Below are 27730 nucleotides of genomic sequence, written 5' to 3' on the forward strand. Positions count from 1 at the left end.
ATACTGCACGGGCGCGTGGAATGAGAGTTAATAAAGTACTTTGAAAGAGTGCGTGCTGCCGCTCTCAGCCAGAATAATCACACGTAAGGACATATATGCGTGAAAACTGATGCACAGTATATCAAATACACAGACTATATGATAGTACTAACTGTAGAGAGCACATCATTATGAAGACAATGCCAAATCTCGGACATTTAGAGGCAATTTTGAAATCACGGCCGGACGCTTTTTTCAGGTCTGAAAAAGAATGTCTGGGGAAAAGAGGACGTACGGTACTGTGCAAATTTTTAGGCAGTTGTGAAAAAATGTTGCATATAGTGAGGATGTCTTCAAAAATAACGACACAAATAGTTTTCATTTATCACTTTATGTCATACAAAGTCCAGTAAACAAAAAAAGTTAAATCAATTTTCGGTGTGACCACCTTTGCCTTTAAAACAGCACCAATTCTCCACCTGGACACAGTTTTTCTTGGTTGTTGGCAGACAGGATAACACACGTCATAAAATTAACTCGCCATACTGACCTTTCTCTAAAAATAGCAAGTTACAAGAATCAATTAAACATTCGTTCGTTCATGTCCATCAATTTTGTTGAACTAAGTACAACTAACGGCGCACAATAATTGTTTCAACATTTTAATAACACCTCAACAATAAGTATAATTTTAACTTAAAAATACTATAAATAATAATTTTATAAATAATATCTTACCACCGTCAAATGAAGCTGAGTGAAAAACCGTTGGAGTTGAAGTTCCCGCTGGAGCAGTCCGTGGGTGGGAGAGAGGAGAAGCGAGCGCGTGATTGGGTGTTTCGAATGAAGCGAGAAAAAGACTGTTCAGTCAGGGCTCGTTCTTGCGTCTGTCTCTGTGCAGTTTTATTTCTTTATCTCTCATATTTATGCGTGTGTGTGTATGTGTGTGTGTGTGTGTGTGTGTGTGTGTGTAGAGAGAGAGAGAGAGGGATAGTTTATTCACACAGATACACAGGTGCATGTATATGAGAGTCTTTTTTATTTACACGTGTGTGTTTGAGTGAGTTTGTGTGTGAGAGTGAGTGAGTGAGTGTGTATGTGAGTGTGTGTGTGTGAGAGTGAGTGAGTGAGTGTGTGCATGAGTGTGTGTGAGTGTGTTTGGGTATATACACACACGTGTGTGTAAATAAATAAAACTCTCTCACACACGTGAGTGAATATATAAATCTCTCTCACACACACACACACACACACACACACACACACGCAGCTGGGCTTCACTTACATGAAACATTAGATGACACCTCAGAGAACCATACATTGAACTGAAGAACCTATACTGAGACATAAAGAACGTTTTTAATCTCCAAAGAACCATGTAACTCAAATCAAGAACCCTACATCATAAAAAATGTTTCTTGACAAGAAGAAGGTTCTTTGTGGAACCTAAGGTGCTGCAAAGAACCATTTAAGAACCTTTTTTTAAGAGTGTAGGTACACTTGGACACAGTTTTTCTTGGTTGTTGGCAGATAGGATGTTCCAAGCTTCTTGGAGAATTCGCCACAGTTCTTCTATCTATTCAGGCTATATCTCAATTGCTTTTGTCTCTATATGTAATCTCAGACAGACACGATGTTCAGTGGGGGGCTTTGTGGGCGCCATGACATCTGTTGCAGGGCTCCCTGTTCTTGTATTCTAATCTTTTTTATTTGCAAAAGTAATGTTTGGGAGTCTAACATTTATATTTCCTATTGACACACTAAAGCTGAAGATATAAATAACCATCTTAAGACAAATGCTTTTGTGAAACATCTTGTGTGCCTAAGACTTTTGTACAGTACTGTATGTTCACACTGTTACATTATTTTTTTGTTTGTTTGTTTGTTTTTCATTGCATCACAAATGCCATGGACTCAGCTGGACTCAGAAAAAAATCCCAAGTCTAAAAGGCTCGAGTCCGAGTCAAGTCTGAGTAAAAATGCATCCGAGTCCATGACAAGTCCAAGTCCATTAAAATTGGACTCCTGACTCAGACTCGAGTCCGAACTCGAGTACCCCAACTCTAGTTTTAAACAGTCTCATCTATTGTGTAATACAGGCAGTCAGAGACAATAGGCCATGTGGGTCAGTTGGTTCAACAGAAATGTATAATTGTGTATCATCTGCATAGCTATGGAAACATATATTGAATTCATTAATGATGTAGCCTAACGGAAGCATATATAAGGAAAATAGCAGTGGACCAAGACAGCTTCCTTGTGCAATACAAAACGGCAAGTCATGCTCCACAGATTCATGATCACCCAGACTAATATTACATTTTCTAACAGTAACATATATTAGGATCGAAACCAGTTTAAAGCTCTATTTGATAGACTGATCCATTTTTCAAGACGATTGATTAAAATAGTTTGGTCGATGGTGTCAAATGCTGAGCTTAAATTTAAGAGAATAAGAATTGCTACTTTATTCAAGTCAGTGGCACATCTGAGATCATTTACTATTTTGACTAAGTCCATTTCTGTACTGTAACCAGACTGGAACTTCTCTAAAATACTGTTCTCATTAAGTAAGGTCTCAAGGACTTTGCTCATAAAAGGTAAGTTGGATATAGGCCTGTAATTATTTAGGATGTTTTCATCTAGATTTTGTTTCTTTAATGAAGGCTTCACTACCGTAGTCTTAAAAGCATGGGAAAGATACCTGTGTCTAGTGAAGTGTTAATTATCTTTAGAATAGAGGGAGACATATACATTCTTGAGGAAATTGCTAGGGATTGGATTGAGATTGAGAGCGCAAGTGGAGGAGGATGTTTGAGCTATAATCTCACGAAGGTTTATATGCGAGATGCTGGTAAAACGTTTAAAAGTAGTACGACTGCTATGGGGTGTGTCACCAAGCTTATTAGCTGTTCTACTAATGTCTTGATGTTTGATTATCCCCCCCCCCCCCCCCCAATGTTCAAGACAATTCTACACCCTTGAGAATAAAACTCTAGAGTTTCCACTATTCTCAGTAATGATCTTAGAAAAAAGTATCCGTCTCGCAGTATGAAAACTTTTGTTATACACTGGCAGTTTTTTCTTTCAGAATACTACAGTTTACCTCTAGCTCGGTTTTCCTCCATATTCTTTCTGCTTTCCTACAAGACTGCTTTAAAGCACGATTATCTTTGTTCATCCAAGGCCTCACTTTAACGGGGTCACACAAATGTTTCAAAGCGACATATCAAATGAAACTAGAGTTGCTACTCTTTACAACCAAACAGGTTTCAATGAAAAAACAGATTTCTTACCAGAGTCATGTGCCTACTGAATAGTTGCAGGGCTTATCCCTGATCATTTCTGCTTGCAGGTAGTCTTATTGTTCTTCATCCTTTCTCTCCCCAATGGGAGTTTAAGGCATCACTATGAAGCATACATAGGAAAATTATAATATTTATTTATTTTGAAATATGTTTTTTTCCCCCAATGTTTTGTCAGCTGAACGATCAATACCAATTCAAACAACAGTACAACCAACTGAATAGAGTAAGTATATCCCTCACAGTCTCGTTTTCTTTCTGTCCAAAATAAAATATGGAGCTGCTCTGAATAAGTTCTATTCAGATCAAATTTAATGAAACAGCATCTTTTGTTCAGCAGGGGGCGATATTGTTCCATAAATTAAAATTCAATGTCACTGTATCTCATACTAATGTACCAATGAGGAACAAACTTTAGGCTGGACTGTTAATTGCAGTTTGATTAAAAATTCCCAATAAACCACTACATGACAACTTTCACCTTTAGGCAATTTAGAGGTGCCTACATATTATAACGTGATATTATGCAAAAAATTCACATTTATTTGCACATTTTTCGACAACAATGAAAGTGACTTGTGACCGAAGCTGTAATTTTACCTAATTGATGCAGTACTATTAATGGGGCGTTATGCAGTAATTCACGAAATTATTTAAAATTATTTTAATACACAGAAATCCCCATGGTGATATGTCTAAAATCCCATTATTATTTCATTAAATGAGCGTCACAAACGCATCTCCTCATCTTGCACGCCAGTTTATCAATCTCCTCTCGCCTTCTTCTTAAAGAACAGTAGCGCTCCGCCTCTCTTTCTTTCTCTTCTTAAAGCGGTTCACACCCCTCAGCTGTTCACTATTAGACCTGTATGAGCGGTGGAGGAGCAGAAAGCTGCATGTCGATACGAGGCAGCGTATTTTAGGAACCATATTCACGAAGATAGAGCAGCTCAGATGCTTTCTATGTAATTCGGCCGAAATCTACCAGATCGTATCAGTAAGTTGCGGACGTTAATTTTATTTATTTATTTATTAAAATTACATTTCCTTTGTTTTGCGGTTTATCCACGCGTCCAGCGCCGCCGGTTTGTGTGTTGTGTTCCCGTCGCGGTGTGGCATGTTCGAGGGCCAAAGCAGACGGAACTGAAGCCCTTATTGCTACTGAACAGGTAACATGTATATACACATTTATATATGTGCAAGTGCATTCTTTAGGCATCATATGGCCGACCATATCTTTCATTACATGGAAAAGTCGTCTTTCCTGTGTTTGTTATTAGCCACCCTTTGCCTTCTTTTAAAGGTTTGTTTAGCGTTAGACCCATATTTGTTCTTGACATTTTACAAGTGATATGTCAATGGCATGGCAAGGCGCGTTTATTTGTGTAGTACATTTCATACACAATTGTTACTTGTAGTGCTTTACATGGAAATGATAAAGAGAAGGAACAAATAAAGATATAGACAGTCTTAAAATCATGTAAGAACAAGATATAATTCGAATTAAAAAATGTTACTTTTACATCCATCATTTAGCAGACGCTTTTCTCCAAAGCTACTTACAAAATGAGGAACATAAGCAATTCGTCGTACAAAAGCCAACAATATCCACAGTGTCGCACTGTTAAGTTCTAATCGTAACAGGACAGCTGGAGTAGTACATAAGTTAGATCAGAAGAAACTAATTATGTGTGTATATGTATATATGTGTGTGTGTGTGTGTGTGTGTGTGTGTGTGTGTGTGTGTGATATATATATATATATATATATATATATATATATATATATAAAATATATATATGCGCGCGCATGCAAGTGCCTTTTGTTTGTGGAGTGATTAAGTATTATTGAAAGAACAATTTATTTAATTTTTTTTTTAATAATTTATAAATTATAAAAATGTAATACATTCAAATGTTCTTCCAATGCAGTACAAACAGAACAGTGCTGCACATTGTTCAGTCTGTGAATTCAAGGCAAAGAAATGTTTTCAGTCTGATTTGCACCAATGGCATTGTTGATCTGTCATCAATCAAAATTGATATCTGTAAGGTCTGTTGACACAGACTAAAATTATATTTGACAAGCAGATGTTTATAGCCTACTAATGTTGTCATTTCGGTTTTTTTTTTTTTTTGCAAATGATTATTGTGCTTTATTCAAACGGTTGAAATGTGATATTCATAGAACATTGCTATTTTACAGAACTGCATTGTGAAGTAATTAATTGGCAGTGTCAGCAGAGGGTTCCTGGTTCATTTACTTCACAGCTGTAGCCAATGTAAATGAATTAGATGTGATACATCACCATTGCTTGTGTGTCTTTAATGTGTTTAGCTCGGTTCGGAACAACATTTTGCCTCCGCACAGCATTAGCGGAAACGCAATTAAATCCTCCCCGGAGGGATGTTGACAGCCGGCAGGGACCAGGAAATGTGTATCGGTTACATAGAAATTCAAACTGATTGGATTTGAATGTGCACCATATAGGCGACCAGATGGCAGCCGGTGACATTGACACACTTGGTGTTGACTGTGTGCCTGGTGCTCAACTCTGTTCATTTTTTCCATAGTAAATTGCAGGCAGGGGTGTTAACTTCCAGAAGTTTTTTTTTTTTTTTTTTTTTCTCCTCCCGATTTCCCTCCTCCTTATCCGTCCGCCTTTTGAACACCTGGTAATGATTAGACTCCCTTGCAAATGTTCACATTCCAGTCGGCTAGACATCAGAGAGGCTTCCACTGGGTTTTATGTTGTGTTTGCAAGATTACATCATCTTTCTCTGCCTTTATTGAGGTTTGGTGCACTCTTCATGGATTTTGCTGATATTGATCATGTCACTGTATAAAACAGTGTCAGTCATCTGCAATAAACAACTGAAGGGCTGTTCAAAGCCCTGCATCATGCTAATGTCTACTTGGCTTAATGTCCTCAATCTTTCACATTTAATTTTCAGTGTGAATTAATCATCTGGTTGTCACATTACTTCTGATAAAGCTTACATTTGGCAAATATCAAACCTTTTGTGATATCTATTTAATGTTTCAACAGAGTTGTGTGTGTCATGTGTGCATGTCTGATGTTTTGATGTTGACTTTTCTCCTTTGCAGGATTCAATGAAAATGTCTGTCTGTGTCCACGAGAACCGCAAGTCTCGTGCTAGCATGGGCTCTATGAACATCTACCTGTTCCACAAGTCCTCATATGCTGACAATGTGCTAATGCACCTGAATGCTCTTCGTCAGCAGAGGCTCTTCACTGATGTTCTGCTTCATGCAGGAAACCGCTCTTTTCCATGCCACAGGGCTGTGCTGGCCGCCTGCAGCCGCTATTTTGAGGCCATGTTCAGCGGAGGGCTGAGAGAGAGTCAGGATGGTGAAGTGGACTTCAGGGACTCAATTCATCCTGAGGTATTGTTGTAGTTTTAAATTTTAATTTGACACAAAAAATGAAGGTACATTAAATGATTGATTGAAGAAAGCTGCTTATACCTCAAAGTAGCTCTGTATTTTTTGGAAACAAAGCCATAGATGTTACCAGGTTTATTTACCTTTACCAATAACCAGGCTTATTTTTTTTAAAACGAAGCCACCGTAGTATGCAAGAACATTGTTTTTTCTCCATTTCAATTAGGCAACCCTTTTGTTTTTACTTCACATGCACTAGGTGTTGGAGCTCCTTCTGGACTATGCATACTCATCAAGAGTGATAATAAACGAGGAGAATGCAGAGTCTCTGCTTGAGGCAGGTGACATGCTGGAGTTTCAGGACATCCGAGATGCCTGTGCCGAGTTTCTCGAGAAGAACCTCCACCCATCCAACTGCCTGGGTATGCTGCTGCTCTCCGATGCCCACCAGTGCACCCAGCTGTTTCAGCTGTCCTGGAGCATGTGTCTCGGCAATTTTCCTGCTATCTGCAAGACTGAAGAGTTTCTACAGCTGCCCAAGGACATGCTGATCCAACTGCTGGCACACGAGGAGCTTGAAACAGAGGACGAGCGTCTGGTCTACGAGTCGGCGCTCAACTGGGTGAACTATGATCTTGAGAGGAGGCACTGTGACCTTCCAGAGCTGCTGCGTACCGTGCGTCTGGCTCTCCTGCCTGCCATCTTTCTCATGGAGAATGTCTCCACAGAGGAGCTCATCATCGCACAAGCCAAAAGCAAAGAGCTAGTTGATGAGGCCATCCGCTGCAAATTGCGCATCTTGCAAAATGATGGCGTCGTCAACAGTCCTTGTGCGCGGCCTCGAAAGACCAGTCATGCCCTTTTCCTGCTTGGTGGCCCCACATTTATGTGTGACAAGCTCTATCTGGTGGATCAGAAGGCCAAAGAGATCATTCCAAAGGCAGACATCCCCAGCCCACGCAAGGAGTTCAGTGCCTGCGCAATTGGCTGCAAAGTGTATGTGACGGGGGGCCGGGGCTCGGAGAACGGTGTGTCTAAGGACGTTTGGGTTTATGATACATTACATGAAGAATGGTCCAAAGCAGCTCCAATGCTGATAGCACGTTTCGGTCATGGATCAGCAGAGTTACGCCACTGCTTGTATGTTGTCGGAGGTCACACAGCTGCCACTGGCTGTCTGCCTGCTTCACCATCTGTGTCCTTGAAGCAGGTAGAGCAGTTTGACCCAGTTGCTAACAAGTGGAGTATGGTAGCACCGCTACGAGAGGGAGTAAGCAATGCAGCTGTTGTCAGTGTAAAGCTCAAGTTGTTTGCCTTTGGAGGGACAAGTGTGGCCCATGACAAGCTACCTAAAGTTCAGTGCTACGATCCTTCTGAAAATCGATGGACCGTCCCAGCTTCCTGCCCACAACCATGGCGCTACACTGCAGCTGCTGTTCTCGGAAACCAGATCTTTGTAATGGGGGGTGACACCGAATTCTCCGCTTGCTCTGCATACAAATTCAGCAGCGACTCTCATCAGTGGACCAAGGTGGGAGATGTTACAGCGAAACGAATGAGTTGCCAGGCGGTGGCCTCTGGAAATAAACTTTATGTAGTTGGTGGCTACTTTGGTACACAGCGCTGTAAAACACTAGACTGCTATGACCCCACATTGGATGCCTGGAACAGCATAACTACCGTACCTTATTCCTTAATCCCCACTGCCTTTGTCAGCACCTGGAAACACCTCCCAGCCTAATGCACGTCTGTACTCACCTGTGTGACCCTAGTATTCCTAAGAGGCAGGTCAGATTTTTATTTATTTTTTTTTGGTCCAATTATAGATCATGGGCTAGAAAGCCTTTTATGTCTCCGGGTCTGTCTCGGTTTTATTTAATGGACCATATTATAGAAATTAATACAGAAAATCACGTCATTGTTTATGTTCTATCCAAAAGTGGCTATGAGCACAGTTAGAGGTAGTTGTGCTTGTAGGAACTGAAAATGCATTTTGAGAGAATTTATCCTAGGAATGCCAGGGAATTTGAGGCAGCGTTTAATTGGATGCATCAAGGTAATGAACCTGTTAAGATGATATTTGTTAATTGTCTGTTTCCCTGAACTATTCTTTTTACTCTAATTGGATAAATTCCAACTTTGCAGTTAGCATGCACATTGCCCTCTTTAAGCTTGCTTACACATTGGGGAAAAAGTCTTGTGTGCAATTTTACATAGATCCTTGTTTGTTCGTATATATGCACACTGAATCTAGATTTAAAAGAACCTTATTAATATCAGTGCCAAATTAAATATTGATTGAGCAATTAAGATTTTTATTCTTTGACTGCTAAAACAGACTAGGAAGCATGCTATGAATCTCAACCAGCTCATCACCATATGCACAATCTGATTTCTCATCGATCTGTTCCTCAGTCTTTCCTCTCTTAGTTTTCCCTGTTTTAGCACATTAAGGAGACTCTTATGTTATGTAGATGGGTCCAAAATTCACACATCTCAACATTTCACAAATCGATAACGTTGTGTTTTCAAAGCAAGTTTTATAATTGGTTGCTAGATGTCATGTCTCCTGAGGCCAGTTCAACAAAGATTGTTGTGCAGAGTCCAGAAAATACTGGCTATTAAGCATTGAGCCTTGCCCAGTCTCCAAGAAAACAGGCTTGGTTCATAGCAGGACTGCAATGGAAAAGGGCATCAGGCTTTCCATTATCTTCCTCTCAGCAGTGATATGCCAAGTGATGCATGTGTGTGTTTGTGCGTGTGTCTGCTCTGGCTGACAGGGAGACTCTGCTGTATCTGATCAGCTTCCAGACTTGGAGAGAGAGAGAGAGAGTGGCATCCTTGCTTCAGAGAATTCGGAGCCTTGGTCTTAAAACCAGAGATTCAGATGTCAGAGTAGATATCCCACACACCTACTAAAAGATCAAGTGCTATGCTAAAGGCTACATCTAAATTTCAATGTGTGCATGGGCACATGCAAATTTTCACATGTAAAATTTAGATCCATGTTTGTATGTGTTCTGAGCATTGGCTTGCAGTAGAGCTGAATGAGTTATGGCATAAAGGGGTGTTGCACAGGGGGTAATTGAAGCAGAATAGAAGATGTTTATTGTTCCTGAGGGGGAAATTTGTCTAAGGGTGGAGGAAGGAGGGAAAAGAGTTGGGGCAGATGATGACGAGAGAGTGAGAAACTGGGTGGTTGGAGAATTATTGGATGAAGAGTGTTGAAATAAGCAGCATGCTAGTTTTGGGAGAAAAAATGGATCTGCCATGTTGGTGCCGGACGGGCTGGGTTGAGTATTTCTGTAACTGCTGATCCCCTGGGATTTTCGCACACAACAGTCTCTAGATTTTACTCAGAATGGTGCCAAAAACATCCAGTGAGTGGCAGTTCTGCGCATGGAAACGTCTTGTTGATGTGAGAGTTCAGAGGAGAATGACCAGACTGGTTCGAGCTGACAGAAAGGCTACGGTAACTACTATAACCACTCTGTACAATTGTAGTGAGCAGAATAGCATCTCGGAATGCACAACATGTTGAACCCCAACATGTGTTTTTTCACGGTTTAAAAACATAATTTGTATTTAAGGTTGGATGCATAGGGAGTTTTGATTGTGATGGTATACCGTAAGTTCATAAGCTTTAATGACAGGTGTCAGACATCCGGTGTGGCCAAATAATTTTCCACATTCACATACAATAATGTTCACTCATATTTGCTTGCACGCTAGAGACCTGTTTTTACATTGTTGCATGATGTTTCTTCAGCAAATGAGCTCAACCTTCGAAATTTGCTGTCTTCTGCCTGTTTCCATTCAAATGGCCTTTTATCGATAAAAATGTTGTGCATGATGACGTCATGCCTAAAACACTTTGTCGCATAAGTTTTGGTTTATCGCAAAAGAAATCTGCCCTTAAGCCGTTTCCATACAGAAATGTGTATTTATCGCTAATTCGCCTCCCAGATGTCCCCAATTCTTTTCCCCTCAAGTTTTGGTAAAATGGGGAGTATTGAGACAATTCATTGAAATTAGCCAGCTTACTGTCATTTTAATTTCACAAATGCAATCAGAAGAGGAATTGCAATCAAAAAGGAACAGTTGCCCTTCTGATGGGACCGTAATATCGGTCCTGATGTTGCGCCTATCGCAGGTTGCCACCGGTTCCGACCCGAAAGCAAATATTAATGGTCCTGTTCAAGCTGGCAACCTGCACCAAGTAGTGAGGGGAAACTTTTGGTCTTAGTATAAGGACCATCCATTGATGTGTATATGTTGTGTGCACAGCTATTAAAGAAAAACTGATGCGGTGTAATATCAGGGTTTACATATGATACATTCCTGATATTCAGTAGGCTATTTTGAACAATCACCTAAAGCATCACCATCAAAACTGCATTATGTCCAGCATATTTGTCCAGCAACTTTTAACGACCAACTGAACTTTTATCTAAAATTAATTTTAGCGTCATAATGCAATTTACATTTTCTGAAAAAGCTCAGCAAATGTGAACTGAGGTAAAGCAGGTTAGATTTAAAATATTTAAGTTTTAAAATGTTCAAAAGGTCGTATTCTGAAAGTGAACTCCGCATTGGACAAATAGTTCAGATAGTTTATAGTCTTGAAAAAGTGTCATTCAGCTGACTTTTTTTGTCTGCGGAACGGGATAAGGCTAATTTAAGTTTGTGTAAAGAAAAGGCATATATAGGTCTAAAAATATTTTTTTTTGATTTGGTAATTAATTTAATACAGGGAATTTTGCCGGTATTTGTTTCAAAAGTATAAACAAAAAGTTAATATAATTGGGCTATGTTAGTGTTCCAAAAAAGCACAGTGATTATTTTCTCCTAGTATTGTGTATTTATTTTTAATTTAAAACATCTTTGTGCATAGAAATGTTTTTTGTATTGTGGACTAATTCCATGACTGCCTTCTATTATTTTGAATGGTGTGGAAAAGCAACTTTAATGAATAAATGGATGTCTACCATGATTAATCGCAAACAGTGGCCATTCATTTGTTCTCCGTGCACTTGTCGATGTGCGTGATACAAGATTTGTGTTGGCACTCCTGGATGTGTCATGTTTACAGCATCGGATATACACTATATTGCCAAAAGTATTCGCTCACCCATCCAAATAATTGAATTCAGGTGTTCCAATCACTTCCATGGCCACAGGTGCATAAAATGAAGCACCTAGGCATGCAGACTGCTTCTACAAACATTTGTGAAAGAATGGGCCGCTCTCAGGAGCTCAGTGAATTCCAGCGTGGTACTGTGATAGGATGCCACCTGTGCAACAAGTCCAGTCGTGAAATTTCCTCGCTACTAAATATTCCACAGTCAACTGTCAGTGGTATTATAACAAAGTGGAAGCGATTGGGAATGACAGCAACTCAGCCACGAAGTGGTAGGCCACGTAAAATGACAGAGCGGGGTCAGCGGATGCTGAGGCGCATAGTGCGCAGAGGTCGCCAACTTTCTGCAGAGTCAATCGCTACAGACCTCCAGAGTTCATGTGGCCTTCAGATTAGCTCAAGAACAGTGCGTAGAGAGCTTCATGGAATGGGTTTCCATGGCCGAGCAGCTGCATCCAAGCCATACATCACCAAGTGCAATGCAAAGCATCGGATGCAGTGGTGTAAAGCACGCCGCCACTGGACTCTAGAGCAGTGGAGACGCGTTCTCTGGAGTGACGAATCACGCTTCTCCATCTGGCAATCTGATGGACGAGTCTGGGTTTGGCGGTTGCCAGGAGAACGGTACTTGGCTGACTGCATTGTGCCAACTGTGAAGTTTGGTGGAGGGGGGATTATGGTGTGGGGTTGTTTTTCAGGAGCTGGGCTTGGCCCCTTAGTTCCAGTGAAAGGAACTCTGAATGCTTCAGCATACCAAGAGATTTTGGACAATTCCATGCTCCCAACATTGTGGGAACAGTTTGGGGATGGCCCCTTCCTGTTCCAACATGACTGCGCACCAGTGCACAAAGCAAGGTCCATAAAGACATGGATGAGCGAGTTTGGTGTGGAAGAACTTGACTGGCCTGCACAGAGTCCTGACCTCAACCCGATAGAGCACCTTTGGGATGAATTAGAGCAAAGACTGCGAGCCAGGCCTTCTCGTCCAACATCAGTGTCTGACCTCACAAATGCGCTTCTGAAAGAATGGTCAAAAATTCCCATAAACACACTCCTAAATCTTGTGGAAAGCCTTCCCAGAAGAGTTGAAGCTGTTATAGCTGCAAAGGGTGGGCCGACGTCATATTAAACCCTATGGATTAAGAATGGGATGTCACTTAAGTTCATATGCGTCTAAAGGCAGATGAGCGAATACTTTTGGCAATATAGTGTATATGCCGTTAAGATCAATCCATAATCATGTACAATAAATTGGCTTTCAAGGATCCTATACCTTGTCATCATGATTAACACAGGCTAACGACTGGGGCAAATTCTGTCGTGACACTACGTTTTTGCATTAATGCCAATTTTCTCGACAAAGTGTTTCCAAACCAGTTTTTCACAACATTTAAAGTATCGACATGGTTTATGCGCTAGAGTTAAACGGAAAAATGTCGACACTTGTAAAATTTTCCATCAGCTTAATTTTGATGCGCAAAGCACAAAAATCTTATGTTATTGCAAAAAATCCTTGGATGGAAACGTAGTTAGTGTCAAATGTGACAAAGCACCTTGAGCTGACCATGCAATTGCACAAATACTTACCCACAATGCTCGAAGTCGGCCGGTGTTCTGACAATCTGTGCTACCTGCTCAGGATGTGCTACCAGCTGTAACAACAGTGATATGTTAAGTTAAAACATGCACCACTGTAAAAAGTTTGGGAACCACTGAAGTAGAGTATCCATATAAGATGATTGAGAAATGGGGGGAGATTTATTGATTTTGTATTTTCCCTTCTGAAAAAGCACTGAGTGATAGTACAACCAAACATTTAGAGATTTATCACTGCCTGGTAGAATGATATTAATATTTTATACATTATTTTCTCATCTCCCTAAATGGCAGGTGATCTGACTGGTGAAGGAACAAGATAACCAGTAAATACTGAATGAACCAAAATTGACTGGATAAAGTGAACACCAGGACAGTAGACTAAACAAAATGAACACTTAACGTGAACCCTCGTCACTGCAAAGCAAAAACTGAGGCTGTCCTACACACACATTAAATTCTTGACTCCCTGTCTTGGAGCATTTAGCTTCGCTTAAAATCTTGGTGACCTTAGTGTTCTAAGCAAGCTTCCTTCCTACTAACAATGAGAGGTCTCACTGCTGGCCAGAGGAGTGGGAGGAGAGATAGAAGACTGAGGGGGGAGGATGGAGGGTAAACAAAGATTTTCAGCCTCACTCTGGCTCTCCTAGCGGCTGTCTTCTCACATTCAAACTCCTGCTCCTCCCATGGGAATGCATCTGGCTACAGAATTCCTCCCTTTCCTTCGTACACAGACACACTGCTCTTTATCTGTAATTTTTTTTTCTTTTTTTTTTTTTTTTTTTTCTTCTATGAACCTTTTGGTGTTCTTGAACTCTGTAAAGGTTTAGTAATGTTCTTCACAGATGTACTGCATTACACTAAAATAACACTTGTTTGAAATGACAAACATCAATGCACTAGTATGTGTGTGAGACTCTCTTCACAGACCGAAATGTTTACGCCTTTATTTAGCAGCACCAATTTTGCAAACTTTGAAAAATATTTTGTGCATTTATATCACTATACTTTGTTATATCACCCTGACATTAATAATAAAAAAACACTGCTGCAATAGTGTTTCAAATACAGCTGCTGAGTCGGTCACATCTTTCTCTCTTCTGACTGTCAAACTCTGAAAGTTGTGGAACTGTAATCGTGGATTTTTTTTTTTTTTACTGTTCCCATCCCGAAAATGTGAAAAGGGTCCATTGTTTGGCTTCAAAGATTGCCAACAGCCTTTATCTCCAGCACTTTAGAGTCTGAAATGTGGGATTTGTTTAATTCTGTTAAGTTTCTCCTTTCTTGTTTGACATTTATAATGGAAATATTGTACCCACAAAACATGGACACATTGTTTCACAAGCTTGTAAGATGCTTCTAATCAAAAATAGATTACACACCCTTCAAGCACGTCTAACTCTGGTTACATTGTGTCTGTGTGTGCGCAAGCTGCACATACATGTGCATGTGTGTTAATGTCAGGCTGGTGTGGGAGTGGAGGGAGGTCATTAGTCTAGTCTAAGCTGTTCATTCACCATCAGCTCCATGCTGGTTTAGACAGAGTAACATGGTTCAGTGAACATTTTGTCTTCAAAAGCAGCTCTGTAGAATCTACACCTAACTGCCTCCTGGATCGATGGAGGGATGGATTTAGTATTGCTCCCTTTCAGTCTTTTGGGCTTCTGTTTGAGTGGGTTTTAATCTGCAAACGATTCTTCCATAACTGCAAGGCTCTGTTGCCCTTTACAGTCATTTGTATGAACTGTATGCATAATTTAATGGAAGGAAGTTGGAGTTAGGTAAGGAAGAGAGAGCGATGGAGAGGGAAAACGTACATAAACTTGATTTGTATGCTCTGGGGTACTTTTGATCTCAAAGCGCCTTCATTTTATTTTTCTTTCATTTAAGCTAGAGGCTCTGAGTGAGAGCAATAGTGAAGATATGACTAGAAATGGATATCGTGACTTTCTGAAGCTTGGGGCTATAAAATGGCTAGAGAGTCAAAGCCAAAGAGAAAATTCAGTGATTTGACTGAATGCAGTATTCAAGAGAGGGCAGACCTCTATGTGTGTAATGTCTTTGGCCTATATCTGCTGTTGAACAGGTGTGAGGGTCTGGTCTGTAATCTCCTTTGTTTCTTCTCAAGGGAAAAAGAAAAGAGCAGGAACAAATGGTCAGGGTCAGTGTCTGGACTTTTACTTTTGAGACATGTTATTCTTTCCTAAACTGTATTTTGGAAGGAAGTGAGTGTAGATGTGAATATGTGGATTACACATGAGAAGTTTTGTGAGTGTTTATCATTCTAGGTATTACATTGATTTAATTTGGCTTTCAGAAATAGCATATAAGGAAAATAACCTCTGTTATTTTAAAATGATTTTAATTGATCTTTGTCTTTCTCCACAGATTTTCTTGTATCCCTTTGTCGTTACTGTCTACTGGATTCGAACTGTGAAGAAATGCACTATAACCCTTCTGTGCAAAGTTATGAAGATCTTAATGTGTGTGATGTCCAGTCACAAAGCTTTTTCTGCTGCAAGTGCACCAAAATGTTTGAACTTCTGATGTTTCAAGTATATGTCATACCTATATTTTGTGGAGTATCAGAACATGGGCTTCACCTTAAACCAAAAGAGCTGCAATGTGTCCTACAAGACCAGTCTACTTCCAGCGTATTTCCATCATAACCAGCATAACTATCATTTTTGTTCCCCACATTTGTGTATTTTGACTTTGTACAATGCTGATGCCATGCAAGCTAAAATAGACTCCTATGCCTGTCTAAATTTGTATACTGCATGAAGGACGAGTGAAAGCATTTGATTCGGAGATCAACATTAGACTCAACGCATGATTGGAGGATTAAAAACTCCCACTTTTGGACAGGTACCTCATTTCCTGTTATGCATCTACCTTCTCTTCTCCCATGGTTATCTTAAAAATGGATTCTGCTCAGAATGAGATGCTGAGGCATTATATTGACTCTTAATGGACGACGATAAACTTACGATTTTGCTGGTTTGAGCAAGCATTTTTTTACGTATCTGTCCTTCACACCTCTGTAGGAGGAAGACAGATTGATGCTGGACTGTTCCTGATGAACAGACCTTACCTTGGTGTGAAAATGGACAAGGGTACAGAGTGTCCCAAGGTACACACACCAGCTGTGTATATGTGACTAAGTGAGTACGGGAGAGGCATGTCACGGCATGTTAGTCTGAGTGAAAACCCAACTGACCCCACTCAGCCCCCTTCCCACAATACACTATCATACCCCCACCCCTTTCAAAACAAACAGTGTGAGCATACCCTCTGATGACGACAAGTAACAACCAACAAACATTATCCTTACATTAATACCTTCAATGGACTGATTAACTGGTGTTTAAAGTTTCTCCTGCAAGAGGCTCGTTGAGTTGTGTGAGAAACATCTGCTTTGCGGTTTTGCCTGTACTATTCTAAGCACATACAGTCACAGTAAACGTGAACGACAGAAGGAGAGTGAGAAAGGTGTCATTTCGTCACCCTGTAAGGGAATGCAGTCTCTATGGCAACAACAACAGGAAAAACCTGAACTGTAAATTTAAAGGAAAGGTTCAAGAAACTGGTTGTCTTAAAATATTTCAGTGTCTAATAATTGTCTTTAATTTATGATGGTTTTTTTAAGGCTTTTGTTTTATCCACTGTGTATTAATATTTTGTTTATATTCTTTATTTATTTTTCTGCTTGCGTACATGTTTGGATGTTTGAAAGTCGCCAGGTTTTTGTACCGCGCATAGCCCAATATGCTCTGTTCCTGCTGTCCTTTTGCACATTTAGGGAAGGTAATTTTGACTGAGCGGGTGGAATTTGTAGTGGTCAGCGAACGCTTGAGTCCCTTGCTCATCTGATCAAAAACAGGGAGGCTTGGGGGTCATAGGTCGTTGACAGGATAAGAATGGGCTGAATGATTGTCACTGGTTCATATTACCCAGGGTGGTATGGGGGAGGCATTCACACAACTTATTGGGACTGGATGATAATCAGAATTAGACTGTTTCTGCACACTAGACAAATCAACAAAATTCACAATGGTCCACATACTTCAAATAATGTTCTTGCTGTACCTAAATTATGTTTAGCAAAACTTCTGGTGTACTTTAACAATCAGTATTTAATCACACGTCAAATGTTTGTGGTATTAGACGATATAATTTAACCACAAAACTCTATATAAAAAATTGTGATTTAACTACTAATAACCAGACTACAATGTTAGCATAGTTTGTTGCCCCTGACAAGTGGGTTCAACCAGTGCTCCGTGACCCCATGCCAAACTCAGTCCAGTATGCACCCTCTCTAACCCTGCCTTGCATCAATCACTCTGTCAGTGCTGGATCGCTGTTGGTTGTAAGGAACCTGTAGAGCTATCTGAGGAATGTGACATCCGCAGCTGCTCTCCAAACAGCTGGAACTGTCACTAGCATGCCGTAACTCTGTACACTGAACTTAAAGGGACAGTCAGTGGAAGCATTGTTAGCAGTATGATTGGATTCTGAATATAACACAGTCACCTCGCTGGATGTTAGTTACTACTGACTGTGGTTAAAAAAAAAAAAAAAAATGTTGATACTTCTCTGCAGAGCTTGGTTTTGTTGCAGCCTCCACCTGTTACAGCTTGCAACTATGCTAGTTGAAAATATGCTATATTTCATCAGGTGCGCTGCAAAAAAGTTATTTTCTTACTCTGTATTTTAGTCTTTCCAGTGGGGAAAAAAAACTAATTCTTTTAAAAGATCAGTTTACTGGAAGCAAAACTGCCAAGATATTAAGTCTTATTTGTAAAAAAAAAAATTGTAACTAAATTTAGTAAGGTTTATGCTTCAAACAAAGAAAAAGAAAAATGAGGTAAGAAAGATAACATTGTTTTCCCTTTAAATTGATTTTGTTTTGCTTACCCAATTGGCAAATAGTTTGTTTTTGTTCCTGGTATAAACCTAAAACATTTTTATTAGATATATCTGAAAACAAGACTTTATATTTTATGTAATTTTGCTTATCTTGTTTTATGGATCTGTATATATGTTCACATGGACCATCACAATGGGGAAAAATGTGATCTCAGTGATTTCAACCATGGCATGATTGTTGGTGCCAGATGGGCTGGTTTAAGTATTTCTGTAACTGCTGATCTCCTGAGATTTCTACGCACAACAGTCTCTAGAGTTTACTCCGAATGGTATCAAACAAAAAAACATCCACTGAGTGGCATTTCTACGGACAGAAACACCTTTTTGATGAGAGAGGTCAATGGAGAATGGCCAGACTGGTTCGAGCTGACAGAAAGGCTACGGATCTCCGATAACCACTCTGTACAATTATAGTGAGCAGAACAGCGTCTCAGAATTCTCAACACATCAAACCTTGAGGCAGATGGGCTTCAACAGCAGAAGACCACTTCGAGCACTTTATTAGGACCATAGTGTTCCTAATAAAGTGTTTGCGTGTGTGTAATTATTGTATTTTTTTTACTGGAAAACTACAAAAATGCTGAGTAAGAAAATGCTGTGAGTTCAGTAGTATAGATTTAATGGTGACCACAGTGGTGTTTAGAATGAATAAGCTAAATCCCAAAGGTCTCAAAATTACTAAAAAAGCGATGTCTACATAAGGGCAAAGACCATAGTGCTTTAATGCCAGTGCCAGACACACTGCATATATGATCAGTCTGTTGAAATATTAATTTCAGAGGAACACAGTGACAAATGGAGACAAAACAAAGGTTTTGGTTAGGTTGAAAAACGCCACTGGCAGTTTGCTATGCTAAAGCTGCTGTTACAACACTGTTCTTCATGCTGGTCGCAAACAAACTATATAGCTTTACATTAATGGACATTAAGAATATAATATTCTATGTTGTTCCACTGCACAGCGACACAGCAGGTCAGCGTAACCGCAAGTGTGCCATCTAAAGTAAAGCCCTATATCCACACAGCAAGAGAGAAAAAGAAAAATGGTAGTGAGGGGTTCACATTCCTTCTAGAAACCCTCCCAGATGAGCAGTTTCAGGAGAATCTTTCTAACCATGTTGTCTTTGGCCTTTAGGGGTCTAACAACCCACCATCTACCCCCCTCCCCGCAAACTCTGACCTCCAGCCCATCAGAGGACTCCATTCATCTGCTGCAGCAATAGTGAACAATCATTGGTCCCCTCTACCATTTGAACTAGTAAAAGTATAGTGTTTTGTTTTTCTTTTTTCTCTCCCTCTTACTCTTTTGCCCTTCCTCCCTCTTCCTTCTCTCCTGCTCAAGTGGAACATTGATTCGGAAGTGACTCTTAGGTTTGTGTGCCTTGAGAACTCAAATGCTGCATACCTTCACAAACAGACACATTGCTAAAACACTGTCAATGTTGGGCTGTACTGTCGTTTATGTGGATGTCATGTTTATTTTTCCATTACGATATTTGTTGTATTGTGTATTCTCTATTAATGTATTAATATTTTAACTCAACCACAGCGGTTAACATTATTTTGTACAAGTTATTTTTTCACAATGTGAAATTCATGGCTTAATAAAGATAAGAGTTTTTCCTCTTGATCGATATAAAAATATTTTTATTTGGGTTTCTCCGTTTTCCTACCCCATCACTGTGGTTAAGTGACAAAAAAAAAAAAAAAAAAAATTTGTCAAGAACATTTCCTGGTCCTATTTCAATTAAAAATCAAAAGATACAAATAAATTATAATTTGCATATATAAAATGAAGCCTAGTTTAATGACCAGTAAGGTTTTATCATTGTGACATTATTTTCATAACAGTTGTGCATAGTAATCTCAATTCTCTTTACCACTATGCAGAAATGGATAGTCATTATGAGATTTTTCTTACTGCAGCATGAAAAAATTAAATTAAGTATTTATACATCATAGTAGTACTGCCTTTCATTATCACTGATTTTATTTTGTAAAAAAATTAACGAATTACAAATACTCACGTTACTGTAATTAATTAGTTTTTCCCAGGAATTGTATTTTTTTAAGTAGTTTTAAAATTGTATACTTGAGTACATTTTAAGTGCTGTACCTGTACTTTTAATGCACTATTTTCCCACCGTCTGTGTTCGCTACTTCCCTGTCCTGATTTTATTTTTATCTATCAACATGATTGGAGTCTCGTGACTCCCGTCAAATCAAATCACACGTAAAAAACTTGAATAGCAGCTGCAGATCTGGCGCCAACTGTAGTGGATGCGGAGGATGCCTCAAACACATTTCAACACTTGAACATCACGGCCGCCCCTGAAAGGGATTTTCGCAGTGAAAAAGGCCAGTTGCTTGACTGTGTCATGTGAGTTTAACTTGCTCAAGCCAGATATCAGCAATTTTAAGAAACATATCTAGGTAAATTTCATATTTCTGCTTTCTAGATTCTGTGTGTCTAAAATGTAGCCTGTAATTTAGCTATCACTGAGATTATTGGGTTGATGTGAGAGATTAAGGCAATGTTATCAATAGGGCTAGGCGATAAAGCAATCTTGATGTTTATCTGAAAAAAAAAAAAAAAAAAAAGAGATATCCTCAATATCTTTTGAGTAATTTTCTATACTTAGTCTATGTTCTACACCAAGACCAGGGGTGTTCATTACATCGATTGCGATGCACCACTGGTTGGTTAATCTAGATTTTATTTCTTGACATCTGTAGCTGCCTTCTGTTTGATTGACAGGAGGCTAATGTTTGTGCGCTTTACATGTGCCTAAATGGCCAAATACACTTAATAATTCTAGGTGAGGCATTAATGTAAACGCAGTCGGTTTGGTCTAAAGTGAACGTGAACAGTGGGACAAAATGCGTATTTGCATCAAAATGTTGGACTTGAAGGGTGCACATAACCGAATTGAGCACTATCTAGTATGCCATGTCATATAAAGGTTATTAATCAAACAACAGTAACAAGGAAACAAGAAAACCACTCACTACTTTTGGCTGAATAACGAGTAGCTTTAAAAGTATTCATGTAATAGAATAAAACAGTGACATTTGTAATAATAATATTTTTTAATAATATTATTAGTTTTTTTTTATTTTTATAATACCGACCCCTGATGTAGAGAGAGTGTTAATGATGATAAAATAATTTATAATTATACTTGGCCTTTATCAAGTTTTTTCTAATGCCTGATAGAAAAGTATCAACCTTTGTAGAGCAATACTTCAGGCAGAACATTCCACCAGTCACAAACCTCAGAAAATTGTGCATCATGCATTAGAATGTGAATACAACTATTGCTGGGCTTAAAAGATACAAGAACTAAATGTGGAACATTGTATCTCAAAAGGAGGACAATTTGGCCCCCATGTGCTACTTAAAGAAATAGTTCATTCAAAAAAGAAAATTCTCATCATTTACTCACCCTCATGCCATCCCAGATGTCTATGATTTTCTTTCTTCAGCAGAACACAAATTAAGATTTTTAGGAGAATATTTCAGCTCTGTAGGTCCATACAATGCAACTGAATGGATGCCAAAATTCTGACACTCCAAAAAGCACATAAAGGCAGCACAAAAGTAATCCATAAGACTCCAGTGGTTAAATCCATGACTTCAGAAGTGATATGATAGGTGTGGGTGAGAAAAGATCAATATTTAAGTCCATTTTTGCTAGAAATACTTCTCCCTGCCCAGTAGGTGGCGATATGCATGAAGAATGTGAATCATCAAAAACAATAGAAGAAAGTGAAAGTTAAAGTGGAGATTGACTGAGCAGGGAGGAGAATTTATTGTAAAAAATTTACTTAAATATTTATCTGTTTCTCACCCAATCTATCATATCTCTTCTGAAGACATGGATTTAACCACTGGAGTCACATGGATTAGGCTACCTTTATGCTGATATATGTTATTTTTGGAGCTTCAAAATTTTGGCACCCATTCACTTGCATTGTATGGACCAAAAGAGCTGAGATATTCTTCTAAAAATCTTAATTTGTGTTCTGCTGAAGAAAGAAAGTCATACACATCCGGGATGGCATAAGGTTGACTTAATGATGAGATAATATTTATTTTTGTGTGAATTATTCCTTTATAGCCCAATGTGGCCCCTGTACCAAACAACTGCTCTACCGCCTCTATTGTGCGGGACATGACGTGCCAAGTGACCCTGCTTTTTTAGTGTTTTTTTATTTTTTGCATTCCTTGCATTGTTTTGAACATGTTTTATGTGCAACAATAACTCAGTGAGGAAAATTTAGACCCTACACATAAACTGATTTTAATGTAATTGTTTCATACATTGTGATATTGAAAATAACTTTTTCATCTTTTCATTTCTGTAATCATGTCTCCCTTTTATTTATTATTTTAAATCAGATTCATGTAGTGTTTACATTTATCATAGATAAGTGATGTATTTTATAAGTTGTCAATCACAAACACCTATAAAATACCTACATTTTTTATTCTTTCTGGCAAACAGCCATAGAAGGGAATGTAAATTATGGTATGTGTGCTACATTTTTAAATTGCAGCATTGAGTTTTTATTATAAAGGGATGTAGCTTTCGCAACTCAGTACTCAATACTCACTACTCATGAGTACTTTTAAATGAGCTACTTTTTTACTCTTACTTGAGTAGTTTTCAGGACAGGTACTTTTACTCTACTCAAACTACATTTTTTAAGAAATAACAGTACTTTTACTTGAGTATTATTTTTCAGTACTCTTCACACCCCTGTGTACAATATCTTTTTTAGTGTAATACAGTAAAAAATTACTGTTACAGTGATGAGAATCATCAATGAAAACAATGCAAATAGTAAAAGTAAAAAATCCAGACACATTACAGTAATCAGAATTGGTGGGTAAAATGTGCTTAAATGTCCTCAAAATAATATCATAATGAAATTTTTTTTTTTTGAATGGTCCTAATATAAAAGTAAAACATCCGGACATGTTATGGTAATGAGAATTGGGGGTAAAATGTGCTTAAGTGTTCTGCAAATAATGTCACAATGCAAAAAATCATATTCCTAAATGTAGGCTTAATATTTTTTTAATGCAAAATATAATTTATTTTACTTTTTATATTGATCTGGGATTAAATATGACATTTTCTTGACAGGTTTTGTGGGAATCACCCCAGTACATACTTTCAAATCCAATGCTGAAGTCAGTTTTTCTGTCTTTTACAAATGAAGAGTACTAAAGCTTTTAATTCCAGCATGGCTTATTTGGATATCAAGCTCATTAAAACATTTCTCACATATCTGGGAAGCTTTATATGGCAGTCAGCACTTCTCTGTAGAAAGTATTATATGGGTGTGTAATGAAAGGGCCCCATAAATGTACAAAATAGGCTGAGATCATCTTGTCCTTAAGTGTGTCTATGTGTGTCTGTCTGCAAGACACACGAATCAACACCCATACGTGACCCATGAGATCCTTTCCTTTTATTCCAGTGTTTCCGTAGCAACCCTGACCATTATCTGCAAACTCTGCTGGCTGATGTGAAACATGAAAATGTAAAAAGATGTCCTCCTCCACAGGGCTCTTGTTCTCGTTGTCTTGTAATTTTCCTTGAAGGTCCTCTTGCATTCTTTATATCGTTCCTTTAATTCTTCAAGTAACTATTAGTCTATTTTTAGCTGCTCAAAACATTTTGTATCATGTCCACCATAACCACACATACCCAAGGCTCCTGACACATACCCAATCATACTATGGCAAAATGATAAGGATGTGCTTAATCACACCCTAAGAAGTCACAGGCTCATAAAACCCAAGAAATTACAATATATCTTTATGATAATAACATCTAAAACTATGATAATAACTATGAATATTTATATTGGAGATACTATATGGCTTGAGTAATGAAATGGTAGTTTACTAAATTCAACATAGTTTAGAAGCCGATTACAAACAAGTACACTCGAACATACACACTATAAACACAATGGAGTGATATGATGTCCCTCAAGTTCTTGTTGCCAGGCAACATGTCTATCAGTTGCATTGAGCTGGAACATGCTCTGTGTTTTTCTGCCATAGTAAGCCTCACTGAGAAACACACTCTCTTTTGACCAATAGGTCACTCTACAGTATATGAAATCTGATCCAATCTCCAGTCAGGTGCAGAGCACCCTGCTACTCAGCCAATTACAGCCAATGCTTAACTAAAGGGAAACTAAAATAGCTGTATAATGGTAAAAAGGTGTCTCTTATGGCACAGGCACTCAAAGGATGTCTTTCAACCCTTTATAGTTTTAATGGTTAAACAGTTAAAGGAATAGTTTACCCAAAAATGAAAATTCTCTCATCATTTACTCACCCTCATACCATCCCAGATGTGTATGACTTTCTTTCTTCTGCTGAATACAAACAAAGATTTTTAGAAGAATATCTCAGCTCTGGTGGCCATAACCTTGAAGCTCCAAAAAGCATATAAAGGCAGCATAAAAGCAATCCCTATGACTCCAGTGGTTAAATCTAGCCAGCAGCCATATCACCCTGTAGCTCAAGACTGGTTGCCCAATGAAGCTAAGCAGGGTAGTGCCTAGTCAGAACCTGGATGGGAGACCTCCTGGGAAAACTAAGCTTGCTGCTGGAAGAGATATTAGGGAGGCCAGCAGGGGCTGCTCACCCTGCAGTCTGTGTGGGTCCTAATGCCCCAGTACTGTGACAAGAACACTATACTGTAAAAAGGCACTGTCCTTTGGATAAGATGTTAAACTGAGGTCCTGACTCTCTGTGGTCATTAAAAATCCCAGGGCACTTCTTGTAAAGAGTAGGGGTGTAACCCTGGTGTCCTGGCCAAATTGACCCCTTGGGCCCTTCTCAATCATGGCCTCCTAGTAATCCCCATCCATTAATTGGCTGTATCACTCTACTCTCTCCTCTCCACCAATAGCTGGTGTGTGGTGAGTGTACTGGTGCACTGTGGCTGCTGTTGCATCATCCAAGTGGAAGCTACACACTGGTGGTGTTTGAGGAGAGTCCCCTGTTCACTGTGTAAAGCGCTTTGAGTGTAGTGTCAGAAAAGCACTATATAAATGTAACATTCATTCATTCATACATCTTCAGAAGTGATATGTTTGGTGTGGGTGAGAAACAGATTAATATTTAATTCCTTTTGTTTTTTGTTCTTTACTATAAATTCTCCTCCCTGCCCAGTAGGTGACGATATGCACGAAAAATGCAAACTGCCAAAAACAAAAGATGAAGTGAAAGTGAAGTGGCGACTGATCGTGAAAAAGGACTTCAATTATTATTTGTTTCTCACCCACAATTATTATATAGTTTCTAAAGATATGGATTTAACCACTGGAGTCTTATGGGTTCATTTTTGGATGAATTATCCCATAAACCTACACAACCATCAGACTTCCTAAACAAACCATATGACATTTATATATTCGGTCATAACTTCAATAGTATCTTCATAACCTTTTATTGCCTTAATGACTCTTCTGGCATTTCTATAACCTTCAGAGCTGTGATGTAACTTCATTACCCCTCATTATTTGAAATGTATCTATATAAATTGCTATGACCTGAAAAGCACCTCAGTAACATTGCATTTACCCATGTTGCTCTTCTACAGCTCTTTCACAGCCATGATATATTCATGTATTGAATACTATGGAATGCTAAGACTAAGCTTTTTTTTTTTTTTTTTTTTTTGAGTGTTAAAGGGATCGTTCACCCCAAAATGAACATTCTACCATTGTATGTTTTATTTTCTTCACAAAAGGATACATTTAGCAGAATGTCCAAACTGCTATTTTCCATAGAACAAAAGTAAATAGTAAAAGTAGTCCAAATGACTTAAGTACTTACAGTTGTGCTCAAACGTTTGCATACCCTGGCAGAAATTGTGAAATTTTGGCATTGATTTGGAAAATATGACTGATCATGCAAAAAAACTGTCTTTTATTTAAGGGTAGTGATCATATGAAGCCATTTATTATCACATAGTAGTTTGGCTCCTTTTTAAATCATAATGATAACAGAAATCACCCAAATGACCCTGATCAAAAGTTTACATACCCTTGAATGTTTGGCCTTGTTACAGACACGCAAGGTGATACACACAGGTTTAAATGGCAATTAAAGGTTAATTTCCCACACCTGTGGCTTTTTAAATTGCTATTAGTGTCTGTGTATAAATAGTCAATGAGTTTGTTAGCTCTCACGTGGATGCACTGAGCAGACTAGATACTGAGCCATGTTGAGCAGAAAAGAACTCCCAAAAGTTCCATAACAAGGTAATGGAACTTTATAAAGATGGAAAAGGATATAAAAAGATATCCAAAGTCTTGAAAATGCCAGTCAGTACTGTTCAATCACTTATTAAGAAGTGGAAAATTCGGGGATCTCTTGATACCAAGCCAAGGTCAAGTAGACCAAGAAAGATTTCAGCCACAACTGCCAGAAGAATTGTTCAGGATACAAAGAAAAACCCACAGGTAACCTCAGGAGAAATACAGGCTGCTCTGGAAAAAGATGGTGTGGTTGTTTCTAGGAGCACAATATGATGATACTTGAACAAAAATGAGCTGCATGGTCGAGTTGCCAGAAAGAAGCCTTTACTGTGCCAATGCCACAAAAAAGCCCAGTTACAATATGCCCGACAACACCTTGACATGCGTCACAGCTTCTGGCACACTGTAATTTGGAGTGATGAGACCAAAATAGAGCTTTATGGTCACAACCATAAGCGCTATGTTTGGAGAGGGGTCAACAAGGCCTATAGTGAAAAGAATACCATCCTCACTGTGAAGCATGGTGGTGGCTCACTGATGTTTTGGGGGTGTGTGAGCTCTAAAGGCACGGGGAATCTTGTGAAAATTGATGGCAAGATGAATGCAGCATGTTATCAGAAAATACTGGCAGACAATTTGCATTCTTCTGCACGAAAGCTGCGCATGGGACGCTCTTGGACTTTCCAGCACGACAATGATCCTAAGCACAAGGCCAAGTTGACCCTCCAGTGGTTACAGCAGAAAAAGTTGAAGGCTCTGGAGTGGCCATCACAGTCTCCTGACCTTAATATCATCGAGCCACTCTGGGGAGATCTCAAAAGTGTGGTTCATGCAAGACGACCAAGACTTTGCATGACCTGGAGGCATTTTGCCAAGACGAATGGGCAGCTATACCACCTGCAAGAATGTGGGGCCTCATAGACAACTATTACAAAAGACTGCACGCTGTCATTGATGCTAAAGGGGGCAATACACAGTATTAAGAACTATGGGTATGCAGACTTTTTCTTTGTTGCCATGTTTTGTTTTATGATTGTGCCATTCTGTTATAACCTACAGCTGAATATGAATCCCATAA

At 39.0% G+C, this 27730-nt stretch overlaps 1 protein-coding gene across 2 annotated transcripts in view; it reads left to right on the plus strand.

The window, feature by feature from the left end:
* The window catches only part of LOC127419092 (ectoderm-neural cortex protein 1), a 56236-nt gene extending 36067 nt beyond the window's left edge, over positions 1 to 20169 (plus strand). Inside the window, exons 1-4 of one of the 2 annotated variants that reach the window (XM_051660212.1) lie at positions 4167 to 4453; positions 6393 to 6692; positions 6949 to 8473; positions 15814 to 20169. In XM_051660212.1, coding sequence (XP_051516172.1) covers positions 6399 to 6692; positions 6949 to 8430 — 1776 coding nt within the window. In that variant the 5' untranslated portion in view covers positions 4167 to 4453; positions 6393 to 6398 and the 3' untranslated portion in view covers positions 8431 to 8473; positions 15814 to 20169. Of the gene's footprint in view, positions 1 to 4166; positions 4454 to 6392; positions 6693 to 6948; positions 8478 to 15813 lie in introns of those variants that run through there. The other variant, XM_051660202.1, reaches the window with a different exon arrangement.
* The last annotated feature ends 7561 nt before the right edge of the window (positions 20170 to 27730 follow it).

This window comes from Myxocyprinus asiaticus, chromosome 3 (assembly GCF_019703515.2).
Source record: "Myxocyprinus asiaticus isolate MX2 ecotype Aquarium Trade chromosome 3, UBuf_Myxa_2, whole genome shotgun sequence".
In the NCBI taxonomy this organism is placed as follows: Eukaryota; Metazoa; Chordata; class Actinopteri; order Cypriniformes; family Catostomidae; genus Myxocyprinus; species Myxocyprinus asiaticus.